This window comes from Cutaneotrichosporon cavernicola (assembly GCF_030864355.1).
Source record: "Cutaneotrichosporon cavernicola HIS019 DNA, chromosome: 3".
NCBI lineage: Eukaryota > Fungi > Basidiomycota > Tremellomycetes > Trichosporonales > Trichosporonaceae > Cutaneotrichosporon > Cutaneotrichosporon cavernicola.
Window position 1 is genome coordinate 1 of NC_083395.1, and position 24,251 is coordinate 24,251.

At 56.4% G+C, this 24,251-nt stretch overlaps 10 protein-coding genes across 10 annotated transcripts; 5 read left to right on the forward strand and 5 right to left on the reverse strand.

Annotated features, from left to right (window-relative positions):
- Window positions 1–1,191: 1,191 nt before the first annotated feature.
- Window positions 1,192–2,469, forward strand: CcaverHIS019_0300010 (uncharacterized protein; the record flags this gene model as incomplete). The annotated part of the gene is made up of 3 exons (XM_060598399.1): window positions 1,192–1,376; window positions 1,412–1,611; window positions 1,673–2,469. The coding sequence occupies 3 exons, from the start codon at window positions 1,192–1,194 to the stop codon at window positions 2,467–2,469; spliced, it is 1,182 nt and encodes a 393-aa protein (XP_060455197.1).
- A 314-nt stretch (window positions 2,470–2,783) lies between these two features.
- CcaverHIS019_0300020 (uncharacterized protein) lies at window positions 2,784–4,878 on the reverse strand (the record flags this gene model as incomplete). The annotated part of the gene is made up of 2 exons (XM_060598401.1): window positions 2,784–4,522; window positions 4,557–4,878. 2 exons carry the CDS (start codon window positions 4,876–4,878, stop codon window positions 2,784–2,786), a joined length of 2,061 nt encoding a protein of 686 aa, XP_060455198.1.
- Window positions 4,879–5,757: 879 nt separating this feature from the next.
- Window positions 5,758–6,290, forward strand: CcaverHIS019_0300030 (uncharacterized protein; the record flags this gene model as incomplete). The annotated part of the gene is made up of 3 exons (XM_060598402.1): window positions 5,758–5,880; window positions 5,912–6,103; window positions 6,135–6,290. The coding sequence occupies 3 exons, from the start codon at window positions 5,758–5,760 to the stop codon at window positions 6,288–6,290; spliced, it is 471 nt and encodes a 156-aa protein (XP_060455199.1).
- A 483-nt stretch (window positions 6,291–6,773) lies between these two features.
- Window positions 6,774–8,385, reverse strand: CcaverHIS019_0300040 (uncharacterized protein; the record flags this gene model as incomplete). The annotated part of the gene is made up of 5 exons (XM_060598403.1): window positions 6,774–7,238; window positions 7,271–7,444; window positions 7,479–7,674; window positions 7,710–8,004; window positions 8,040–8,385. The coding sequence occupies 5 exons, from the start codon at window positions 8,383–8,385 to the stop codon at window positions 6,774–6,776; spliced, it is 1,476 nt and encodes a 491-aa protein (XP_060455200.1).
- A 1,293-nt stretch (window positions 8,386–9,678) lies between these two features.
- Window positions 9,679–11,106, forward strand: CcaverHIS019_0300050 (uncharacterized protein; the record flags this gene model as incomplete). Its single annotated transcript, XM_060598404.1, has 3 exons — window positions 9,679–9,960; window positions 9,996–10,743; window positions 10,787–11,106. 3 exons carry the CDS (start codon window positions 9,679–9,681, stop codon window positions 11,104–11,106), a joined length of 1,350 nt encoding a protein of 449 aa, XP_060455201.1.
- An 86-nt stretch (window positions 11,107–11,192) lies between these two features.
- CcaverHIS019_0300060 (uncharacterized protein) lies at window positions 11,193–11,759 on the reverse strand (the record flags this gene model as incomplete). The annotated part of the gene is made up of 1 exon (XM_060598405.1): window positions 11,193–11,759. The coding sequence occupies one exon, from the start codon at window positions 11,757–11,759 to the stop codon at window positions 11,193–11,195; it is 567 nt and encodes a 188-aa protein (XP_060455202.1).
- A 757-nt stretch (window positions 11,760–12,516) lies between these two features.
- Window positions 12,517–13,551, forward strand: CcaverHIS019_0300070 (uncharacterized protein; the record flags this gene model as incomplete). The annotated part of the gene is made up of 1 exon (XM_060598406.1): window positions 12,517–13,551. One exon carries the CDS (start codon window positions 12,517–12,519, stop codon window positions 13,549–13,551), a length of 1,035 nt encoding a protein of 344 aa, XP_060455203.1.
- Window positions 13,552–14,621: 1,070 nt separating this feature from the next.
- CcaverHIS019_0300080 (uncharacterized protein) lies at window positions 14,622–16,052 on the forward strand (the record flags this gene model as incomplete). Its single annotated transcript, XM_060598407.1, has 3 exons — window positions 14,622–14,767; window positions 14,826–15,034; window positions 15,085–16,052. The coding sequence occupies 3 exons, from the start codon at window positions 14,622–14,624 to the stop codon at window positions 16,050–16,052; spliced, it is 1,323 nt and encodes a 440-aa protein (XP_060455204.1).
- Window positions 16,053–16,392: 340 nt separating this feature from the next.
- Window positions 16,393–18,783, reverse strand: CcaverHIS019_0300090 (uncharacterized protein; the record flags this gene model as incomplete). The annotated part of the gene is made up of 5 exons (XM_060598408.1): window positions 16,393–16,635; window positions 16,670–16,779; window positions 16,815–18,306; window positions 18,397–18,645; window positions 18,691–18,783. The coding sequence occupies 5 exons, from the start codon at window positions 18,781–18,783 to the stop codon at window positions 16,393–16,395; spliced, it is 2,187 nt and encodes a 728-aa protein (XP_060455205.1).
- Window positions 18,784–21,200: 2,417 nt separating this feature from the next.
- On the reverse strand, window positions 21,201–22,109 carry CcaverHIS019_0300100 (uncharacterized protein; the record flags this gene model as incomplete). Its single annotated transcript, XM_060598409.1, has 3 exons — window positions 21,201–21,553; window positions 21,602–21,718; window positions 21,821–22,109. 3 exons carry the CDS (start codon window positions 22,107–22,109, stop codon window positions 21,201–21,203), a joined length of 759 nt encoding a protein of 252 aa, XP_060455206.1.
- Between the last annotated feature and the right edge of the window lie 2,142 nt (window positions 22,110–24,251).

Consider the following 24,251-nt stretch of genomic DNA (forward strand, 5'->3'; position numbering starts at 1 on the left):
CCTAACCCCTAACCCCCTAACCCCCTAACCCCTAACCCCCTAACCCCCTAACCCCCTAACCCCCTAACCCCCTAACCCCCTAACCCCCTAACCCCTAACCCCCTAACCCCCTAACCCCCTAACCCCTAACCCCCTAACCCCCTAACCCCCTAACCCCTAACCCCCTAACCCCCTAACCCCCTAACCCCTAACCCCCTAACCCCCTAACCCCCTAACCCCCTAACCCCCTAACCCCCTAACCCCCTAACCCCCTAACCCCCTAACCCCTAACCCCCTAACCCCCTAACCCCCTAACCCCCTAACCCCCTAACCCCCTAACCCCCCGTGGGGCCGTGGGGCTTGCGCATGGGCGACTGATACACAGACCTCTTCCCATGTGCTCACGCATGTTCCTATGATTGGACAAGCGGGGTTCCCTGCCCGTGACTGTGACGCGGCCCAAGCCATAGCCCGTCCGATTAAAATCGACTGCGAGCACAGACAAGTACATGCACAACTTGGAGCGAAAGACTGTCCGCCTTGCGAGTATCCGGTTGCAAGTGAGGAGGAGCCTCTGACGCCTCGCTTTTACCCGCTCTGATTGATCCGGAAGACCACTGAAGAAGCAGAGAGGAAGCGGTGACGCGAGTGTAAGACGGTGTAGGCCTCAACGGCGGTCGTACACTTACTGATGTGAGTCTGATAACAAGGTCAGCCGGAGGAGGCGGTCGCGTACATGATACGGTATTACGTCCATACGACCGCCGATGGTGCGACGCACCGCTTGACTGTCATCTCCACCCGCGCCCCTGGCAAGTCCCAGAAGCCCCCCTAGCAGGATCAGCTCTGACCTGTGTGGATGAGAGAGGCAGTGCAAGAGTCATGTGCGGGCCAGCCACACACGGGGGACGACGCCCCGTTCACTGTCTTGTCCTTTGACCTTGCACAGCATTCATTTGGTCACCGCGGGATGGAAACCAGATGACAGCTTCCACTTCGCCGCCATGGGTGCGAGCTGCGCTAGCTTTACACACCAGAAGCATACATTTGACTTGCTCGAGAACGCTCGACCCACCACCGCCAGCCTCAAAAGCCATCGCTCCACGAGCCTCAAAGTCCCATCTCCCATCTCCTCCTCAGCCTACCCGGAGCACTCAGTCACAACCTCTTTCACGATCTTGTTTCTTACCGCTCGCGACGTACCCAGCTAGAATGCTTCGTGCGGCGCTCGCACTCGCCGCGGCCCCTGCTCTTGCGTTGGCTCTCAGCCTTCCGCTCGTCCGCCTCCCGCGCAACAATGAAGGAAACTCGCAGAGGTTTGCACTGGATGATGTCGCCCTGCTGACAGCCAGCTTAACCGCCCTGAAGACAGGTTTCGGCGTCAACATCAAGTTGGGGTACGTTCTCATCCCCAGAGACTCACTCACACAAGCCACCAGGACGTGTCAGTGTACCTGACAATGGGAGATGCCAACGGTCTCACCGTCTTCGGCTCGTTCAAGGACGACAAGTCCTTCTTCCGTCCTATGGACTCGCCAACGTTTGACCGTCAAGGGAGCATCGGCTGCCCGTTCGACCTCGCCTACGAGAAGTTTGAGTTCGGAGGCCTGTGCCTCGACAACACGTCCTTTGGTGAGAGACCCACTTCTCTGCCTCGCTTACCCAGCCTATGCAGACGCTCGCTACGCCCCAGCCGAGTTTGGAGCGGCGACTGGCCAGACAGGCTCCCTCTCCCTTGGTCTGGGCGGCAACGCAAACGCCGACGTGGGCTCGCTCTTCCCACGTCTGATGCAGCAGCTTGACGTGCCAATGGTAGGGTTCAGCCTCACACCCATTTGCCCCGACGCCCGACTTCTTTCTCGAGCTCCTGGATCCGGTTCAGGCGGTTCGATCGACACTGCAAACCAGGTCGCCCAAGCTGACGCGCAATTCCCCTCAACTGGAGACGGCCAGGGAGTCAGGGGGAAAGTCAAGATTGAAGGCATTGACGTGGACGGAATCCAAAGGCTAAGTCGCGACAACGACCAGGGCCAGACCTACTTCATGCGGCCCGAGTTGGCCAGCAACGTTCTTCAGCTCAACCCAAATGTCGCCGAGGCCGTCTTCAAAAACTTCCCCGGAGCGGTTCCCACCGAGTGGCACGCTGCTCGCGAAAATGACAAGATTGCGTCCGTCGAGTCGGCTACAGGCGTCGCTCAGCTCACCTACGGCTGCAGCTACTCTGTCCCGTGCAACACAAACGGCACCATCATCATCCAGTTTGACGATGTCATGTATGACCTCCCCCCGTCGCAGTGGGTCATCCCAAACCACAATTCGCGGCGCAACAATGACCAGCTGTGCAAGACTCGTGTGTTCGTTCCCAAACCTCAGGACGTTCGACTTGGCTCCCCCGACGTCATCCTCGGCGCCCCATTCCTCGAGACGGTCTACACTGTGTTGGAGTACGGCAGCAAGCCCCGGGTCGGCTTCCGCAAGCTCTGCAAGTAGCGTTCGGTTTCTGGACGCCGGACAATGCTGATTAATAAAAGCCTCGCCGGTAGCTGATGCGCCCTGTTGGACTCTGTCCTTGCTCATAGTCTCGCGCGATCGTTTAATAGAGGTCATGTTTATCTGTTGTGCATGCGGGGTTGGGAGTACACAAGACGACGAAAAGCCCTTTGACACGCTGCTACGTACGTCGCTTTGGAAAATCCCAAATGACAGAACCCAACACCTTGTGAGGGCCCCTGTCCTTCCTTTCTCTTACCGTCGCCACTGGCACAATCACACTCGCACCAACAACTACCATGATACATGCCAGACTAGAGCATACACACAGTGGCCAGAACGACAAGAACCCCTGTGACACTCGCGCCTAGTGCGCCAGCTCCCGAGGTGCCCTGGACGGAGCCCAACCCCAATGTCGAGCCATTGTGGGGACTGAACGCGACCTGAGCGGTGTCGTTGAGGCGGAATGCTGCTCGGAAAGTGCGGAGGAAGGGACGACCGAGGACCATGTCGTAGGAGAACGTGTCCTGCATCACGAGCACGGCTTGGCACCCATTGGCCACGGGAATGACCCAGTCCTTGGCCGCGAGCGTGTAGTTTTCGCCGGGGAAGACAAGCGTAATGTCGGCAGTCGTGTCACAGGGTACGGAGTAGTAAGTCTTGCCACCAGGACGGGGAGGTGGGGTCGCCGACACTGAGGTATTGTTCGTGGTGTTAGATGAGCTGGCCGAGACTGCAGTAGCCGTGGTTGAGACGGTTGGAGCGCGCTTGTCAGGCCCAGCGCTGACTGCCACCATGCCGGGGATGAGCTTCTGCAGCCCGTTCGCGACTTGCGGCGACATTGCAATCTCGTCGTCAAGACTGAGAGCGAAACGCATGGAAGGCTCGGTGTTGTTGCGGCAGGTAATGCTCCCACAGTCGGTGCAGGAGCGCGGCCCGCGCACACAAGTCGCGCCCGGCGGACAGTTGCACTCGGGCTCGACGTCCTCGCACTGGACACACTGTCCGTTGTCATTGAACGGTTTCACCTGCTTGTGACACTCGAGCCACTCGCACCGATCGCAACGCGTCTGGCGCACACACGTCTCGTCCGCGTGGCAACTACACAGCTGGTAGATGGCGGGGCACATGACTGGGTTGGTGCAGTTGGACGGCTTGGGTCCGGCTGGGACGGTGCCAGACGGGGATGTACCGGACCCGGACGGGCTGCTGGGCTGGGTGCCCGGCTCAGTCGTTGTCAGCGTCGGCACTGCCGGCTCCTCCCACTGCGGGTTGGCAGGAGTCACGCTTCCACGCTTCCGGCATTCGACCGTCTCGCACGACTTGCACGTCGCCAGAGTTCGCACGCAGTCTTCATTCGGCCCGCAGTCGCACAGGCGGTATATGGCGGGGCAGGCAATACAGTTCTCGGTCCCGCTGGACGTTCCGTTGCGCACACATTCGAGGAACGGGCAAGTGCCGCACGAGGCTTGATGGCGCACGCACATCTCACCCTCGGCGCACATGCACATCTGGAACTCGAGCGTACATGCCACGTTACACGGCTGGCCGTCGGGGCCGGTAGAAGGAATGGGATTCGAGGAGGAAGTGGGTGTGTCAGGACTTATCGAGAGTGGCGTTGGCGTCGCTGGATCGGCGGCAGGAGTCGCCTGGCGCTTGGCGGGCTGGTCAGTCGGGCTTGCCGGGGGAACCTCGCCAGGCGGGCTACCAGATGTCGAAGAGGAGGCCGACGCACTGTCATTCATGCCCAACGTCTGCACGACGGGTGCGGGCTCCTCATCGATCACCACCATCTCGCCGTTGACGGCCACACCATTGATGATTAGGGTCCATGCACCCATCGAGTCCTCGGTCGGGTTCCACCAGCTGGAGAGGTTGGGCTGGGAGCCAAAGATCAGAGCGCTGTCGTTGAGCCCAATGGACAGCGACAAGGTTTTTTCGGGGATGGTGCTGGCCAGCGCCCAGGGAAGATCGGTGCTGATGTTGCCGCTGCTGGGCGTGGTGATGCCAAGGGGAAGGGTACCGCCAAGACCCGCGTCGTTTGCGCCGAAGCCTGAGGTTAGCACCAGTCGCAGAGGCAAACGGACCAAACTCCCAGTTGTCGAGAATCACATTGCCGATCTCGACCTTGTCGCGGGGCGGGCTGTCCTGGAAACTGCCGCTGTCCTGGGGCTTGAACCCCCCGAGCTGCAATTGGCCCGCCTTGAGGGAGAGCTCGACCGAGATGCCTTGTGGTGGGGTTCCGGCGTTGATGAGAATACTGGCAGTTTGGTTGGCAAAGCGGATGGGGATGGTGACCATGGTCAAGTTCTTGGAGACGGAGACAGAGGCGCGTGTTTCCAAAAGCGACGCTGGAGCAGCGACTGCCCCAGCATACGCAGCCAGGAGCAGTGGTAGAAAGCTGATCATGAGGATGAAAGAGTGTGTGATGTAAGGATTAGATGGAATGCAACGCAACGTTGTTTGAAGTCGTCTCACTTTGTGGAATGGGTGGCAAAGTCTACGTCATCATATGATCATACAGTTTGGCTTGGCAGGGCAAAGTGGAAGGAAGACACAGGATTAAGGTACAAAACTACGCAACCATCTGGCTCTCTCTCCCCCTGCGATAGCAAAGTCGTGGACCTGTGTCGGACATCTTGCCCAAAACCTGTCCGCAGGCGGGTAATGGTGACGTTGTTGTCGCTGTTGCGCTGTTGAAGAGGCGCGTGTCCGAGCTGCCGCCAGGGCCAGGGGCAGCTGGGTCCTAACCCTCGGTCGTTCCCTCCGAGGAGGGAAGGAAGCTCTCGGTCGACGGAGCGCGTGGGTCATGGAGGATCGATGAAACTGTGCGCTTTCATTCAGCATCCAGTCATGGGCAACATATCCTAACCGATTTATTCAGAAATGGAGATCTGTCAATCAGGCAATGCGACGTCCACAGCTTGCCACAGCTTGACAAGTTGTTTTTTAGAGCTTTGACTCACTCTTTGTTCTACTCTTCCCAACCTTTCACTTGGATCCTTTGAGGAATGTTTTTACCTCGGATCCTTTGAGGAATGCTCCGTGACAACACAATGGTGCAACGGAAAGCGTACGTACTTACCCGTCGACGCTGACACCAGATGCACCTCTTGCCGTGCGCTCAAGGTATCGCAAACTCTTATGCTGCTGACAGAAGACGCGTAACCCTGGCGAGACAGTGGGTTAATCCCGCCTGAGTACCGTGGCAACGCAGGGCTGGCAGACGGCGGCATCATAAGCCGCGCATTCCTCGGTCTCAAGCTAGGTTTCGTGGAGCCCACAACAATGCTCAACGCCGCTGAAGCGTTCGCGAGAACTTTCAAGGCAGCGGCGTTCCGTGGCCAGCTCCAATTCTTTCCCAAGTACCCACTCAGGGCGCTCGTCCTCCCCGGTGTCCTTGTCTTCCAAGTAATTCCGAACTGGCTGGGACTGACAGCAGGCGCGCAATCTCCTCTCGCCCGAGGAGCTCGTGCCAGCACGAGGCATTATGAAGGAACCGAGGGGCATACTAGACGGTTTACCCGAAAGTGTCACACGCGATCACGCATTTGGAGGTGTGCAACGCTCGTACCGACGCCTACATGAGGCCATGACGAACTGGGGCAGTTCTGAACTTGTGCAAGATCCAATGGTGACCAACACGCCATCAAAGCTGACGCCAGCAAGACCTCGATGTCTTCCTCACCCAGATGGGGTTCATGTTTGGCGATGAGGCATTGGACATGCTCTTTCGCCCGGAGGAGTCTAGCCTCGCCCGCACGCAGGTTGCTTTGGCCAGAGGAAGGCCTGCCAATGACTCGTTTCGCCAGCAGCCTTGATAGGTTCATTGGGTACAACCGAACCCGGGTTTTGATCAACTTCAGAGCCCGCATCAACTGCCGTGAAGAGGCCTGGTGAAACCGACGACTCTGAGTCACCTAGACATGGATGCTCACCTCCAGAGCAAGGTGACCATGGGTGGCTGGATTCCCACACGTGACTTCATCGCGACTGTTGTAGAGGACTGGTCGCGAGCGATTTGGCCGTGTTCGGACACCGGCAAGCGCAGACTGCATCCAGAAGCCTAGTGACTTGACTAAGTTACACACAACCTAGTGAGATGTTTTTCGCATTGCAGGTAGACCTTGCTGAGGTAGGAAAGACGCAGCGATTGGAACCGCGTGACGCAACGACATGATACTCAAGCAATACATCAGGCTCTTCCCACTTCATCTACCGTCCAACTGCAACAGTATGCACCTCTTCCGCTACATCCCACTTGCTCTGCTGTACCCCCCTGAAGCCCCTTGCTCTGCCATAATCTAGAACCCCACATAACGCCAGTTGAGGTCAAGCTGGTCCTGCGTGATGCCGTGCTTGCATGCACGCTGCGCAACCTCGCCACCCTCCTCGAGCAAGCGGTTCTCGCGCTTGACGTAGATGCCGTAGAGGGTAATTACGATAGCGAATACGACGACGACCGCACACATGGTCCCGAACACGGCGTAGTAGTGCGGCGGCGCATAGTAAAGGTAGCTTGCCCAGATGTTGCTAGTGTTGCCGATCGAGTTCATGAGAGCGACGCCGGCTGCGCGCTTGACGATGGGCCGCGGGCAGTGGAGGTTCAGTAGCTTGAACAACAGGATCTGCGGTGTGACGGCTGCCGCAGGCATGAGCATCATTGCAAAGTACCGAGCGCCAGTGTTGAGTGTCGCAATGGGGATGATGTACATGCCAAGCGAGAGCGCAATGCAGCCCATGATGAAAACGTAGATCTTGCCTGTTTTCTGGCATCAGCTCGGTTGCACCATACACTCACGTCGCTAAAATAGGTGATGGCCATGAAGAAGAAACCAGCAAAGATGTACGGGGGTGCGGTGAGGACCAAGGTGATTGTCTTGTTGTAACCCAGTGTCTGCACGAGCGACGGGAAGTAGTTGGTGACCGTACCCGCAGCCTGTGCCATCATCTGCATGAAGATGAATACGTAAATCTGGCGTTAGCTCACTCTCCAACAGAATGCCCACCTTGGGGTCCTTGAGAGCCATGGTGAAGCCGGCCCAGGTTCCAGTATTGTCATGGGCCTCAGAGGCACCCGCCTCCATCTCGAGGCGGTAAACCGCAAGGTCGCGCTCGACTTGGTTGAGAACGCGAGCATTGTGAGGGTACTCTGGGAGGATGAATGCTGCGATGGTACCACAACCGACAGTGGCAACGCCCTCGCTGGAGTCAGCATTGAAGCGGTCGAGGTTGCTTACACAATGAACAGCCACCGCCAACCGCGAATACCATGCACGCCGTCGAGCTTGAGCACACCAGCAGCGATCAGGCCACCGAATGCGTTGCCAAGTTGCTGCGCGACGAAGAGTGCGGCGAGGCGCTTGCCAAGCTCCGCCTTGGTATACCATGCACTCAGAAAGTACACAATACCCGAGAAGAACACGGCCTCTGTGACACCGAGTAGCACACGGACAGCCAGGAGCGACGAGTAGCTTTGCACAGCAGCTGTACACGCGCTAACGCTCCCCCAGAGGACGACAGCCGAGCAGATGTCTATTGTTAGCGTTATTTCCTCCATGTTTCCGTACAGAGTCCCGGGCGTGACACCCGCGAAATGATCAGGTTGGAAGGGAGCTGGAAAGGGATGTAACCGACAAAAAGGATCGACACGGCAGTCGCAAACTCTTGCGTACTGAGGTTGAGATCCTCCATTATTCCCTGCAGTTTGGCAACAGCCAGGCTCTGTCTATCGATGTAGTTCAGGATATACAATATCCCCACGATGGGGAGCAGCACGAGGTCGACCTTGCGTACGAGGCGACGCTCAATCATATGTTTGTCCTCCTCGGTCAGCCCAACGAGGCTGGCCGGAATCGGGTTGTACAAAACCTCGGCGACGGGCTTTTCGTCAAGAGACTGCTTGGGAGAGGCCATGGTGTATGATAGTGCGGGGCCACAGCTAGCCCTTATCGCTTTAAGTAGCATGCTGGATCGGAGAGGCCAACTCCGGGGGGTTAGGGGGGTTAGGGGTTGCAGGGGGTTAGGGGTTAGTCTTGCTCTGCCGTCTCTGCCGTCTCTCCCGATCCATCCCCGACCACAGATCAATGCCGTGGTCCGAGAGGAACTCCGGCCCGAACTCAGCAGGTGGGAAAGTGGAGCAACAGGCCCCACATACGGGGTTAGGGGTTTAGGGGGTTAGGGGATGCAACCCCAGCCTGTTCACGATACCGGATACCGAGTCCATTGTCGCGCCTGGATGTAGTGGGAAACGAAGGAGGATGGTGCAGGCTTGATTTCCTAACGACCTCAGGTCGATGAGTGCGGCATTTGTACGTCGTGCAACAACACGTGGACGGAAATTAAAACAGCCCCGAGCGGGAGTAGGGCGGATGAGTTGCCGAATTCCGGTCTGCCACCATGCCCACCAAGTATGTAGTTTGCGCAATGTCGCCAACCACGATATTTTCACTGCGCAGGCAGTCTCAGTGACGCGGAGCCACAGCACGGCTCGGGCCCCCGCGTGGGGCACATACCTTTAACCACGGGAGCACCGGATTTCTCATCAAGGCGAATCGGACGTGTGCATCGCAATGCGATTGGGCGCCTTTAACAGTCTCAAGTCCAAGGTGGCATCGCTGGATGGACACACATAGAGAGGGATTGTGAGGACCCGGTCGCGTCATTTGACCAGTGCCTCTTCCACCCAGAATCGCGGGTTTTAAGGATAACTCACTCTCTGGAGACCCTTCCCAGGCAATATGAGCAGGTTCAAGCTCAAGCGTACGCCCAAAACTTAAAGTCAACCATCAAATCTGAAGATTGCAGAGTGATGAGAACGTCGCCTCGCCAGCGCCACACCACGCTGGCTTATCGACCTTGTGACCTGTGACCTTTTGTGGCCCGTCCGGCTGAAATTTCAACAGATGGGGAATGGCATGCATGCCGCCCCGTCGTACAGTGAGATCAGCTGATGGCAGCTGACAAGTACTGTATGATGATGAAAAGAAGGGTATCTGAGGGCATCTGTTGCCTCGTGCTAATCTACCAAGCATGATGCGCAGTAGCTTTTGAGTCTCCCCACATGAGATGCCAAGACAAATGACGTGAGCCTCCCTGACCCTCTTTTGGATTGTAACTTGGCTTCAGTGGGCACTCTTCAAAGGATGCCCCACCTACCTTTCTCACTCTCCCTATAGAGCCATTCATCTCCCCCTCGCCACTACTACTATGCGACGCCGCGCTTTCATCCTCACCTTTGTGGCAGCGCTCGCCGTGGCCAAGTGCTCCAACACGATCGAGCCTAGCTACGATCATCCCGTTCCAGCTAAGGGCTGGTCCTGGCGCCTTGTCGCGAACGGCCTTACCAAGCCCCGCAGTATCACGTTCGACAGTGCCGGGGCTCTGCTCGTCCTCGATGAGGGTGCGGGGATCAACCGCCTCGTCCTGCAGGACGACGGTGGAACGTGCCTGAGCGTCAAGGAGAAGACGGTCGTGGTTGCTAACAGCACGGTAAGTGACACCCGTTCCCATTGTGCTCATGGAAGCTCGGCCACGGCCTCGCGCTCGGCGGCAACGGAGTCCTGTATGCGTCGACACGTAACGAGGTGTTGTCCTGGGCGTACGATGCAGGTGCGGGGACCGTGGACGCCAATTCGAAGCGCACGCTCGTGACCAACATGACCAACGCGGGGCATACCTCGCGCACGCTCCTGTTATCCCAGGCGTCGCCTGGCTGGCTCATCGTGTCGCGCGGTAGCGAGGGTAACGATGACCCTCTTGCCGAAGTCGAAGCGAGTGGCCACAGTCAGATCCGCGCCTTTGACGTTGGGGCGCAGCGTGAAACGCCGTACAACTACCCTTCAGACGGGAAGCAGCTCGGCTGGGGTCTGCGCAACAGCGTTGGTGTCGCCGAGCATCCTGCAACTGGCGGGGTGTGGAGTGTCGAGAACAGCGTCGACGACCTCACGCGCTCCGGCATCGACATTCACGCCGATAACCCTGGCGAGGAACTCAACTACCACGGCACGCTTGCCAACATTGAAGGAGGAAACTACGGGTACCCAGTGTGCTATGCACTGTGGTCGACCGACGCGCCTTTCCCCGGGCTAGGTGACATGAAGACTGGCAGCCAGTTTGCTCCAGACCGCAATGGCAACCAGTTGGCACCCAACGACACGATATGCAACACCGCATACAAAGCGCCCGCGCTCACGTTCCAGGCCCACACTGCTCCGCTGGATATTGAGTTTGACAAGGATGGCGGGAACGCTTACGTGTCGTTCCACGGTAGCTGTGAGTTGCAGCGCACTCAAGAGCGGAGCACAGCTGACGCCAGGGAACCGGCCAGACAAGGTCGGATACAGCGTCAACGTCATCTCCTGGGACCCTGCGTCCGGTCAACCGCGCGCGTCTTCAGACTCCAAGGATGCGGCTGTGCCAGTGCTCAGCAACAAGGACCTGTCCAAGTGCCCAAAGGGATGCTTCCGCCCCGTTGGTCTGGCTTGGGGAAGTCAGGAGCGGCTTTTTGTTGCCAGCGACACGACGGGAGAGATCTACGTGGTCGTCAATGACGGTGGAAAGGACAGCAGTGCCAAGTCCCTGACCCCATCTGTAGCTCTGTTCACAGCTGCCGCGATCCTTGGATACTTATTGTAGACTTGGGTAGGCGGGAAACTGTGCAGACGGACAGTTGAAACCGTTCACGACTTGATGATATAATGCATTCTTGTATGATTTTGATGCTATCGCAGCTCGCCGCGCGCCATGCGCGCCTGGCGGGCTACCTTGTTCTGGTGGTGCGCGTATTGGCTCGAGCTGATGCCGCTGCCGTAGAATGTGAACCCGATGCGCTCCGCGACCGCAATGCTGGCCGTGTTCGACGCGAGACACTCCCACTGGAGCGTGTCAAAGCCCCGATCAAAACCCCATTGCGCGACAAGACGGGCGGCGCATGTCGCGATGCCCTTGGACCTATGGGCTGGGAGAAGGTAGATGCCGCCGACGTCGGCCTCGAGCAACCCAGTGGGCGGAGTTGCGGTCGCGCCAGGCAATGCTGCAAAGCTCATCTTGACCATGCCCATGAGTGGCGCGTCATCCACCTCCCTAATGGCCCAAAAGTACCCGCCGTCACCAGCTTGGGCTGCGCGTATGTAGGCCTCGGCGTCAGCACGCGTATACGGCTGCGGGACGTTGAGCGACGAGACCGCCTCAGCCTCGGTGCACGCTTCGACGAGAGCGGGAATGTCGGAGGGAGTGGGAGGAGTCAACACAAAGCCATTGCCTGTGAGTCGAGGGGCTGGCCCGTGCATGTTGAGTATGATGTGGATTCAAGATTCCGTTGCTGATCGAAACGAGGCGGCTGCGGCTACCACAAACAGGTTTAGTAACCGGTCGTGGTCGAAGCTAATTCCTCCTATTGCCGTATTCAAATTGCTATTAGCAATGTCCACTTGTTCATCTGGTCGATTGCCTGCGTGATCAGGGCACCCTGGATAAGGTCCCCCAGTAATCAACCCACCCAGGAGTCGCCACGGTAATCCACCCAGTAGGGGACGCCCTTGGGTCGCGCCAAGCTGCACCACCCACTGGGCGACGGCGTAGGGCAAATCGATGGTCTCTTGATCTGCCTTCCGTGACGGCAAGAGTCTCTTGGTAGTCGTGGCAAGATGACCGCTCGTGACACCATTAAAACCCGTTGCAGTTGGTTCAAACTGGGTGGAGTGCGGTGTCGAGTCACCATGGCGGTCCAAAATCACCGGGTTGGCCGTCGGCCATTTCTCTGTAGCGAGTCTCGGCCTCTGATTGCTGATCAAGCCAGGCTGTGCCGGTTTCAAGCCGAGTTTGTGCCGGCTGTGCCGAGATCAAGTCCATATCCAAAGCCTCGGTCATTGGCAAAGCTGTATGCTTTGCTGACAAGCTCTGACAAGAGATGTTTCACTCGTCGACAAGGTAGATGAAAAAACGTCATTAACCAGAATCATAACAAACCCATAAATACCCTCATGTCGTCATTCCGCCTTTTACTCCTTCAACCTCAACTTGTACTTTCCCACTCCTCACCTCACCATGGCATCGACAATGCAGGCGATTGCATACACAAACTACGGCGGGCCCGAGATGACTGAAGCCATGTCGTTACCCATCCCCAAGCCTGGGGCAGGCGAGATCCTTGTGCGCGTCGCAGCCGGCGGACTCAACCCGGTCGACAAGCTCCAGCGCGTAGGGACGTTCAAGGCCTTTTTGCCATACACTTTCCCGGCAATCGCCGGCAACGAGTTCTCGGGCGTTGTCACCCAACTCGGTGACGGTGTGACTCGCTTCGCCGTGGGGGACGCAGTGGTCTGCCGTGTGGAGAAAACGGCGATGCGAGCGTTTGCCGAGTACACGACCATGCCGGCCGACATTTGCGCCAAAGCGCCCACGTCCATTCCTCTCACAGAGGCGGCTGGGCTCCCACTCGCCGCTCTCACCTCCCAACAATGCCTCGACCTCCTTGACGTCAAGGCAGGCGACCGACTGTTGATTACGGGCGGCGCAGGCGGCGTCGGCCAGTTTGCGATCCAGCTGGCCAAGCTGCGCGGCGCACATGTTTCGACGACTGCCAGCGACGCTGGCAAGCCGTACGTCCTCAAAGCTGGAGCCGACGAGGTCATCAACTACCACACGACCAAGCTCGTCGACTTGCCTGACAAGTTTGACAAGGTCTTGGACGCGGCTGGCGGCGAAGACGCGCTTGCAAGCGACGTTGTGCCCTCTCTCAAGAGGGGCGGACGCATCGTCTCCATCGCTGGACCCCCATCGCCCGGGTGCTTTGACCAGCTCCTCTCTTGGTGGATGAGGCCAATCATCAACCTCGTGCTCTGGGCCAAGTCGCGGACCTTCCTTAACGCAGCCGCCGCCTTAGGCGTCGAGTACCAGTTCCTCTTCATGATGCCCGACGGTGACCAGCTCGCCAAGCTCGTGTCCCTCGTCGACAACGGCAAGCTGGTCGTCAACATGGACTCGCAGTTCAAGTTGGCCGACTTTAAGCAGGCGTTTGAGCGACTCGAGTCTGGCCGGTCCAAGGGCAAGATCGTGGTCGAGTTTGCAGGGGCCCAGTAGTGTAACATGGATGCTTATGTATGCGATAGTCTGCGGCAAAACCTAGGCTTGATGCAGTTACCCACCATCAAGCGCGTCACCACTCATAGTTCGATGGACCTCGGACTAAAAGGTTGACTTCTATAGTCACTTGCTGACGCTTGTGTGGATTGAACACACGACCGAACGAATGTTGCTGTGATATCAAAGCTTCACTCGCTCGCTCTCCCACTGAGCTAAAGCGTCTGAAACGGTTACGTAATGTCGTGTTTGGCGTCATCAACAATCTAGGTGCATTCGGTGTCATGACCTGGGGTTGTTGCGTGGTTCCAGCTCCTGACCCAAGCCAGAGTTGAAAGCGGTCTGGGCGTTTCAGCACAATGTTCCTTGGCGTCGAGTAGGGAGGAATGACAGAGGTGACCAGGAGTAAGGGTTGAGAAGCTTGTCCAATAAAGGTCGTCAAGTGGCATTCAAGACCAGACTTTGAAACAAAACCTGGAATCTAAGAAACGTACAAGAAGCTGTGCGGTAAGAGGCAACGTTTAGCATCTCAACTCCAACCACTATTATTAATCAGGATCTGAGGACCTGACAGTGCTGTGCTGAATCAGAGTCCTGTGGGCCTGTGGGGGGTTGTTGGGTGCTCCATGTACCAAGCAAGAGAAGCTAGTATTCCGCATTCCTCGGACTTTTGGCGGAATGCGGCAAATGCGGCAACTGTCACCCACCAACATGCTGTCGCTGGGCGCGCTCGGGGCGTCGGTGAATGGTTTGCAGGGGGAGAGCACCATGCTTCGTATGTCTTGGCACTGGCATTTGACGCGACCGATGACCCCTTGTTGTGATAACATGGACCCCCATGCTCATGTCCAAACTGTCAAAGTCATCGCACAGCAAGGGGATGGGGGGTTAGATTATTGTGTCGCGTCCGAACAAGGTAGCGAGAAGACGCCACATTGCTCCACATTCGGTCATTCCTTTGTACAGCAACAGGTGACAAACATAGAATAGTCTCTCACGCCGTCTTTCTCTCTTCACCATCCTCTTATAACCTTGAGTCTTTCCTTGTTATCCCTCCTCGTCACAGCACCATGCTTTTCTCTACCCTCACCTTTGCTCCTGCCGTGGCAGCTGCGGTGGTCCACGTCCAGTTGACCCGCCGTGGTCTCATCCAGCAGAGTGTCGGTGCAATCAACACCGACGTTGGCAGCGGCTACTCATTCCCGATTGGTCTTGGGTAGGTAAGGCCAAGCCGATATCCACTCCCCAACCTCGTAGCTGCCTCTGATCACCAGAACCCCTCCCCAGAACCTTTCTGTGTTCCTCGGCATGGGATCGGGCAACGGTCTCACCATGTTCGGCTGTAACGGGTGCCAAGACACGCCGTTCTACCAGCCAAACAAGTCCAGCACATGGAACCGTACACAGAATGTCCAAGGCGCGTTCGACGTGGCCTTTGACACAACCCAACTCCTTGGAAAATCGATCCCCAATGCTCCGTGTGGTGAGTCTGATTCTGCTCACAGCTCAGGTCTGAACACCTACTGACATTAGCGTACGGCAATTCGACTTTTGCAACCCAGCAATATGGCTCCAACACGGGCCAGGCCGGCCAGCTCTCCTTTGGTCTTGGCCTCACTGCCAGCCCCCAAATCCAAGCCATCGTTCCCTCTATCGCTGACACATGGGACGAGCCAGTCTTTGGTGTCCATCTCGGCAGTAACGGCGGACAGCTCTCTTTTGGCGGAGTCGACAACACGCTGTATCAGGGTGACCTGGCGTACATTCCCACAATCAACAATCGCACTTGGAACTTTGCAGCCGACGGCCTGGGAATCGACGCAAGGGACATTGACACCGCATCTTACCTAACGTCCCCAGCTGCGGCCATGGCTCAGCAGGGTGCCACCCCACAGCCAGTCCCCGACGCACAGCGCCGCATCGTGATCCGCCCCGAAATGGGCGCCGACTTTATGAAGCTCACACCTCAGCTCGCGGATCAGATGTTTGCCCCCATCGCTGGTTCCTCGCGAACCCCACCCGTGCAGTCTCAGCCCAACGAGGACCAGGTGTGTGCTAGCACTGGCATGCCGACCAACGCCGGGTACAGCTACAACGTGCCGTGCAACACGACCTCTACCATCCAGATCAAGATCAACGGCACCGACTACGCCATTCCCCCGGCAAAATGGGTCGTACAGGCCCCTTCTAACTCGACCGGTGGCGCCCAGGCAGCCTGCAAGACCCGTGTGCTTGTTGCCGACAACGAAAATGGCTTCGGTGACGAGCTGTATGACGTGCTTCTCGGCACTGTCTTCCTTGACTCGCTCTACTCGGCTTTCCGCTACGACGCCCTCCAGCCTCAGATTGGCTTTGCCCAGCTCTCTGACAAGGCCAAGACCTCTGCGACGACTAGCGTAGCCGTCGCGCAACCAACGACCTCTTCCAAAAATAGCGCCACCCGCCACTCGGCTGGCGCAGGAGTCCTGCTCGCCGCAGCTGTCGCCGTCTTTGCCGCGTGATCTCTTTTCCCCTTGCCTGTTCGGACACCTTTGCCGCACTGTGAACCATACCCTATGATTTGAAAGAAATAATGGATGCCACTCAACCCTTCATCCAGGTCCAGAATCTCTCAATCTCGCCAGCCCGGCATCGATTCCAATCCAGACTTCTTCCGTAGCCAGCCATTGCATACAACATCGTCGTGGCTGGGCTCTGAGCCCTCGTCACAGTTCGTATCTATTGTGGGAATGATATTCAACAAGTTTTGGCTGGTCGTGTCATCACGCGCATACCACATTTTGACCACTGTCCGGCCAGCCCCTGCCTGCACCGTTGAGGAGCGGATGGCGACTCTGTCGCCTACTCGAACCCTGACCACACTACTGCCTTGTTGACAAGCTCGCCGTTGGGTAGATCCGGTGATGACCCGTTAGAGCGCTCGACAGCGTCCTCGACGGCAAACGCGATCTTGTCGAGCGCGCGGATTTCGCGGTCAGGCAGGCCGGCGAGACGAAGGATCGCCAGTGCCTGCGAGTGACCGCCGCTGTGCTCGGAGCGAACACGGTCAAGAGCAGAGACAATGGGCGAGACGGTGGGCGAGGGCTAGGTTCAGCTCTGGTGCGATGGCCATACTTACAGTGATTAGTTCGCCGAGGAAGGTACGGATCACGCTGGCAAGGTTGATGCGCACATCCTGCCTCTTGGCCCAAGTGTCGATGATGTTGAGCGACTCTTGGACCCGCTGATCTGATGTAAGCCCCAGGTCACAGGCCCAAACTCACATGCCAGGCGGTGACCCGCAGAGTAGCCATCATTACGCAGCTTGAGAAGGTGGTGCAGCACTGCGATGTAGACTTCGGCGAGGTAAGCCAGGGCAATGGCACGCCAAAGAGTGAGCGTAAGACCAGCACGGACGCAGGTCGAGCGCGTACGCTCGAGGACATCGATGATCTTGGGTTCCGTAGCGAAGACCTCCTGTGCGAGCTTGGACGAATGGCGCTGCACTGTTGTCATGAGATGGCGGTTTAGGACGTCACGAAGGACGTTGACGTTGGACCGCACACGGGTGTGGGCTGACACCGCCGTTCCACGAGCCTCCGCGAACTTGCCAGAGAAGTTCGACAGAGGCGTTGCAGTGGCCGGTGCCGTGAGCTCGGCCAGCATCGCACTCTGGAGGAACCCCTCGATCATACCGGCGGTAGAAAGCGCTTCGTCGAGGCGTAGCGCCGAGAGGCGGCTGCCAGTGGCGTCGTTTCCGACCGCCGAGAGGAAAGCACCAGCGAGAAGGAGCATGGGGGTTGCCATCCGTCTCTCACCTAGACGCGTGTGGATGAGGCCAAAGAGGCGACCAGTCGCCACTCCTGCAGAGAATGTCTCCGGGCTCGCAAGGGATTGCGCGAGCGGCGGTAAGAACGACGCCCACTGTATTCTGGGGCGCGCACGAGATAACACGCCGTTCGTGCCGTGGCCCGTTTCCGAGTCGCCTTCGAAATCGTCTTGATGGACGCTCGTGTCAACAACTAAACTCGCCTTATGCTTGAGTTCGTGGCGGGTTCCGGCTTCGAGCGACAGTGCGCGAGAGTTGACTCTACCTGTGCCACGACGGTCACCGTCAGGTAAGAAATCCTTGTCTCCAGGCTTGAAGGAGTCTCGACTCTTGTCTAACACCTTCTCGGTGGTGTCAAAGCTGATCCTTCTAAGACCGTTGCGAGATTGGCTACGCGCCTGTGAGCCGTCCTTTAACGCCGATGGCATGGAGGAAGGTGGAGCTGGCATGCTAGAGCGCCGAATAGTGATACCGCTGCGAGACACGGGTGGGTTGCTCGTCGTCTTGTGCGTGGCTTGGGGGTGGCTGCTAATCTTAGAGTTGGCGTTGAGGTTGAGGAACGCAGCAAGTCGGGCGTTTTCCGCTGGGCCCGCCGGCTGGCTCGCAGCCGGCGTCGGCGCCAAGGCCTGAGCTGGGGAGGCAGACTTTGGAGGAGCAGACGCAGAAGGGGAAGACGCAGGAGGATCAGACACGGCAGTGACAGACTCGTTTCTTGAGATTGTTTTGGTGAGCTCTGTAACAGAAGCTGATGTCGCGGGAGTGTCCGGGTCAGCTTTGGACTTGGAGGCAGGTGACGAAGCCTTGCTCGATGGTGTTGCTGGCTCCCACTTCCTCGCATTGGTCGCCTTCTCTGGGGACGATACAGGCGTGCGGAACGGTGCCGGTAGCATTGGGTCACCCAGAGCAGGTGGGAGACCCATCAAGCTTCGGATCATGCGGAGGATATCCTGACATCAGCATGAGTCAAGGGAAGAAGAGTGATTGTGGCAGCAAGCCTGCCTATGCGCAGAGCTCTATTTGGCACCGTGATGACTCACGATGGCGGGGATACCGTTGTCCTGCATGAGCAGCAGGCTCTCAACCGCCGTAGCAGGACAGGGACGCTCGGAGTGGGTGAGCGCAAAGGTGCAGCGAACAGGGGCCTCAGCTGCGGCGCCGGGGCCAGATGAGCAGGAAGAGACAGAGGCGAGGTGACCCTCATCCGAGTGATCAGTCGGCTCTGGGGTCTCGTCCGGTGTTGGCGGAGCCTGGGTTTTGGTCGCCATTGCGGCGTGTAATGAAGTGCTCTACTGTCAGCAGTTGATCAAAAGTTTGGGAGCGAGCGCACGTACCTCTGAATAGTTGCTGCCGCGACACGAGAGATGCCCGCCCGGGCTCGAGGCTCGTGAAGCGGGGCGCGAGCCATTTCCACCTGCGCGGCTCATGGGTCGAGAGGTGCGTGATGCTGGGCGCGAATGAGCCGAGAGTGGACGGGGGGGCGAGGATGGCGGGGATGGGGTTTGCTGGCTGTGATTCTGAGGTGAGCAAGAAGCTGGGGTGGGAGATGCGTACGTTGGCTGAAACGGCTGGCAATGGGTGTTGGGCGCTAAAGGGTGGGGTCATTTGGGCCACGGGGTTGGTCATGATGGGATGTGTTGATGTTGATGGGAAAGCAAGAATAGGTCAGGGATGTGGTGAGAAGGAGAGGGGTTTGTCAAGATGCTAAGATGTAGACAAAGCGGAGAGAGAAGGAGAAGAGATGGGCCAAGAGCTAGAAGAGCTAGAACGACTAGAATGAGTGAGACTTTTCTTCTTTAAGAGGGTGGTAGCTGTGGTAGGTTGATGATTGTAAAGGTAGAGAAGGTAAGAAAATGAATCTAAGAGTGTATAATGTAGATGAGTTTGATGAGATGTGATGGGATCTGTGCGAGACTGTGCGCATCACTATTTAGGATATTAGGGCTCTTAAAGGGGGGAAGGGGGGAAGGTAGTTTCAAGGTCCAAGCATATCAAGTAGAGGGTTATAATCTTTAGATGATGAACAAGAGGGGAAATCGAGATCTGTTGATCCAAAAGGTCAAAGCAAATCGCTCTGAACTTGAGTCACGGTAAACCCAACAACCCGAGTAACGGTCAGTCTTCCCTCGTCTCTCGCCCCGTCCCCCCCGACTCCTATCAACTCCTTCTCCTCGTCCCCACCTGGGCCAAACGTAGTTGAGGATTGTAGATGTAACGCCGTGTCCCAAGTTGGATGTAAAAAAAGGATGATGGAAGAGGAAGGTTGGCTGTTGGCGGTTGCCGCTGACGTCGGTTTTGTTTCCATGATATGATAGCGATAAGCTTTTGATTTCAAAGCCAAAGGCATACTTAAGAGCCAAGAGGAGCATCTAGTACAAAGGCACTAAACTGGTCATACGCATAGACCAGACAGACGTCGCAAGGGCATCAAGGGTAAAGATGACAGCATATGACAGAGCAGAGTATCCGAGACCCTGGGGCCTGGGGGAGCGTGACAGTTTGACAAAGCCTCCGGTCTCTAGGTCTCAAAAGCCTCGGTCAATCAATCTGCATCTTGCATCTTGCACCTCATCAATCAACAAATCGTCATCAGCTTCATCAGGCCCATTGAACAAGTTGGACATGTGGATGACATGGTTGGGAGGCAATGCACAAGGCACTATTCTTACCAACGGTTGTAGACTAGGGAGTCTGGCCTTGGCTGTTGCGAGGTCATTTCGGGCCTGTCCGCTGTCCGATCTCTGACAATGCAATGCTAAATTGGATTATCCTACAATTCCTACAACAAAGGTATCAAAGGTATCAAAGGTATCAAAAGGCTGGATCATCATAATGATGGCCAGCAGGGTCAGGGTATAGACTCTCTCATTGAGATGCTTGTTGAAGCAATCTCGTTTCTCGTTTCCAAGCAAAGCTTATCTGAATCTCTGAAAGATGGCTATCAATATATCAATAATGTTACTAATCAACCAACTACAACCGACCAGCCACTGTACGCTCGTACATTTCCGCATCCAAGTTCCTTGGACCCCATGATGCCTTGTGGACCTCTTGTGACGAGTGTTGTGGCTGGTTTGACAGATTGAGTTGGATTACTAATCGTCCTCTTTTCATTTGCGTCATCGCCAAGGTACATTAATCAACGTTGGCCTTAATTGATGGACCTGCTAGTCCTTTATGACGACAAGCTAGGCACATGATCATAGAACTGACAGGCCAAGTGTCCATGTATCATGGGTTGCCGTATAAGGATTGAATATGGTTACAACCATGATACCACGAGCTCACGATATCATAATACATGTAGCTTGTAGCTCATGCAGTTCAGAAAATGAACGACGAGGGGATAATAGGGGTCCGTCACGTTTGAGTTCCCATCTCAACTTGTTAGTTGTTCTTGGCGCCTTGGCAACTTGGCACCTCGGTCGGGAATGATCCCTAGGTAATACCACGGCTCATGCGACAAAGGTCATGTTGCTTCTGCCTGGGCGTCAAGTATGCAAGCAAGGCCTGTAGCTGGTAATGAGGCATGGTGCAACCGTGCATCGTTGTTGACAGTTGGCCGATGCGAACACGATGCGAACATGATGCGAAAAGAAAGATACAAGTTCCGAGATTGACGGGACACACAAAACACTCGTGCGCGTTAATAGACGCAAGTGGTCAGTTTGGGCTTGAGCAAAGCATAGCGTGCGCGTGCGCGTAACAGGCATTGAACCCAGAACACGGGGTCTGATAAGAAACTCTGCATACGCAGCGTCCGAGGTGTATATAGCTTGAGACTTTATGCTGCCAAATTATAAGCGCGTGGGTCCGTGGCGTCGTCACGTCGAGGGTGTGGCGCTTAGAAGAGGGTGAAGGCGAGAGCACCGGCACCGATGACAGCGACGAACGAAGCGGCCATCTTGGCACCAGAGCCAGAAGTGGCAGCGGCCGCGGGGCCTGTACCAGCAGGGGAAGAAGCGGCAGGAGCGGTGGGAGTCTCCGAGCCAGTGGCAGCGACACCGCCGCCCGAAAGGGTCTGGCCGGCGCCCGAAGGGAGAGGAGCGGCGAGAGTACCGTTGCGCTTGATCCAGAAGCCGCGAGTCTGGGCAATCTTGCGGGTAGGGTCGGCGGTCAAGGCAAGGACGAGGATGTAGTTGTTGCCGGGGAGGAATCCCGAAATCATGCCGGTCCACGAGCCAGTACCGGCAGGGACTGCTGGTCAGACGAGCAGAGGGAGCAGTGGAAGGAAAGTGTGCTTACTGTTCGAGGCAACCTGGCGCTGTTCGGCGAGGAGCGACGTGTTCGAGTTGAAGATGACGAGGTCGACGGCCTGGTCGTACGGACCCCACATGGCAGTGTTCTCAGCCTCATTGACCCCTGTGGTTAGCCGACGATCAAAATGACCGCCAACAGCAACCTTCCTCGGGTTGACGCGCTGCTCCCGGAGCGTAACAACTATACTAGTCATCTAACACTTACAGTAGATCTCGGTGTTAGGCGCCGTGAAGTTGGTGACCTTCCAATCGCCAGCAGTACTGTTCTGGACGCCGTGGCCAGTGTTCTCGGTGTTGCCGCCAACCGAGCCCTTGTGGGTGGTTGCAGCGGCCGGCGCGGCACTACCAGCAGCGGGGTCGGCAGCTGGGGTCTCAGCGGCCGGGGCAGCGCCGTCCGATGGAGCAGCAGCAGCGTCCGAGGCCGAGGGCTGGGCGTCCTGGGCGACCACGAATGGGACGGCGAAAAGAGTGACGAGGAGCTTGTGGAAAAGCATTATGGATGAGGTAAGGAAGAAGTCAAGAGTAAAAGGAACGGACTTGTTGAGTGATTGGGATGTTGGATGAGAAAGAAAGAGGAAGAGAAAGAGAAAGAGAGATGAGTTGTGAGGATGTACTAGGTCTTGGGTAGAAAAGGAAGGTGGGCTGGCAGTAGTACACAAGCCAAGATACTCGAAAGGGTCAGAGGCCGGGGCGACCGGGGCGGCATGTGCAATACTAAGGGTTAGTTTGTCAAAATGAGGGCAAAGGAGTTTGCTGGTTTGAGGAGAGGAAGAGAGGCACTCTCAAGGTACGTTTAGAATAGACTAATGGGTAGGGAGTTACAGGGAAGGCAGGTAGATCGGAAGTGAATAAGGGACCAAAGGGAAATGACAGGGTGACAGTTGCAAACTGCGAGCAAAGGATCCAAGAATTCAAGGCCGAGTGCAAACAGAGTCAAGAGGTGGGAGGGAAAGGAGGAAAGCAGGTTGTAGTTACAGGATGGCCAATTAACCGACTGGTAATGTTCATTGATGAATGAATGTTTGGTTATTAAGACTGTCAGGAATTTAGCACTAGGGTGGTCGAGGGAGAGTGTGATCACCTTGGTCTTGATCAGGGCTTGACGCGACGCGACTTTCCGTCTATGGATCCATGAGATCTTGGCGCCAATGACCACACCACTGCTATCAACAGCCACACTATCGCTTCTTGTTGCTGTTCCCAAACTGTGTAGCTGTGTACTGTCTACGTCTAGACATTACAATGCATGTCAGTGTTCATGTGTGGCCTGTGTGAGTGGCTGGCGTCGTCTGGAAAGAAGAATACGCTACCACTAGAGCCCGCCCCTCACCCCCCCCCCCTCTCTCATGCCCGGTGAAACACAGTTTCTGCCGGGTTCATCCAAATTCAGGGAAAAAGGCACCTTCCCAAGGCACAACACTTATCTATTAACCAATGAGGATTGGGAGCTATGAGGAAAGAGGCATGCGCAGTTGGTCTAGGGTAACAAGTCTATGAGCTATGGGGCTATGGGGCTATGGGGCCATATGGGGTCAGTTTGGCAACTGCATCATGCTCTCATTATGACAATATCCTATGACTACGACATTCAGGTGATATACATTATCTTGGCTCTTCTCACGCTTCAACTTTGTGTATCCTTGGCATGAACTCACACCTAATCTACAATCACAACAAGATCCGGCACTGAATAACATGATATTGGACGGCTATGCGGCTAGACAGGCGGGTAACGCGTTTCGGGCTTGGTCCAATGTGCGTGATCAACGAACCAATACAGCTTGCAAAGTCCAAAGTCAAGTGAGCCAAGCAAGAGCGTTATGGGTTATTGGAGTTTAAAAATCCACAGATCCACAGAGACCTAGAGCTGAGCTTGGATAATGCGTGATTGTGGGGAGGGTACAGAGCGTGCAAGGCCTGTAGGGGATATAAGGGACCTGGGACCTGCTTAGGTGCTCGAGGCTGTGGGATTATCTTGACGATTGGCGGGTGGATTAGCAGCTAATTAGTAGCTTGATGATTTCAATAGAATCCAATGGACAGAATTCTGGTGAGCGGGTGAGATTACATACAAGAGGGGTCAGGGCCGTCAGGGGTTAGGGAGAAAAGGAACCCAGAGTGCGGTCCGTCACGGGTTAATTTCCCAATCTCCCGTCAATCCCGTCAACAAACTTCAAACCAATTCTCTCGTCTAGATTGTATAGAGTATTGATGGTTACATGGTGCTATTGTGTGCTTGTGTGATGCCATCTAGTGATAGAGGACAGTAGTCAACGATCAACTATAGATCAACTATCACTAATCAGTAATCAACAACTGGTTGACCAACACACACCTGGACCTCTTGATGTCGAGAGGCAAGTCGATGAATGATCAAGCGGTCCAATTCGCCAACTTGGTTGAGCCAACCTTTGGCCTTTGGGCTCATGGGCTCGATGCATGGTGGCCAGAGGATCAGTGCTGCCTCGTGCAATCTTACACGAGGTGGGGAGGATACTGGGTCGTCACGTGACATTCCCACGTGGAAAGTGGAGAGGACTGGTTAAGGTTGATGGGGTCTCCGTATTCTCCGTCATATACCTTTACCTTTGGCATGTGACTTTGTGACGTTGATGGTCAAAGATGGGTGGATAGGC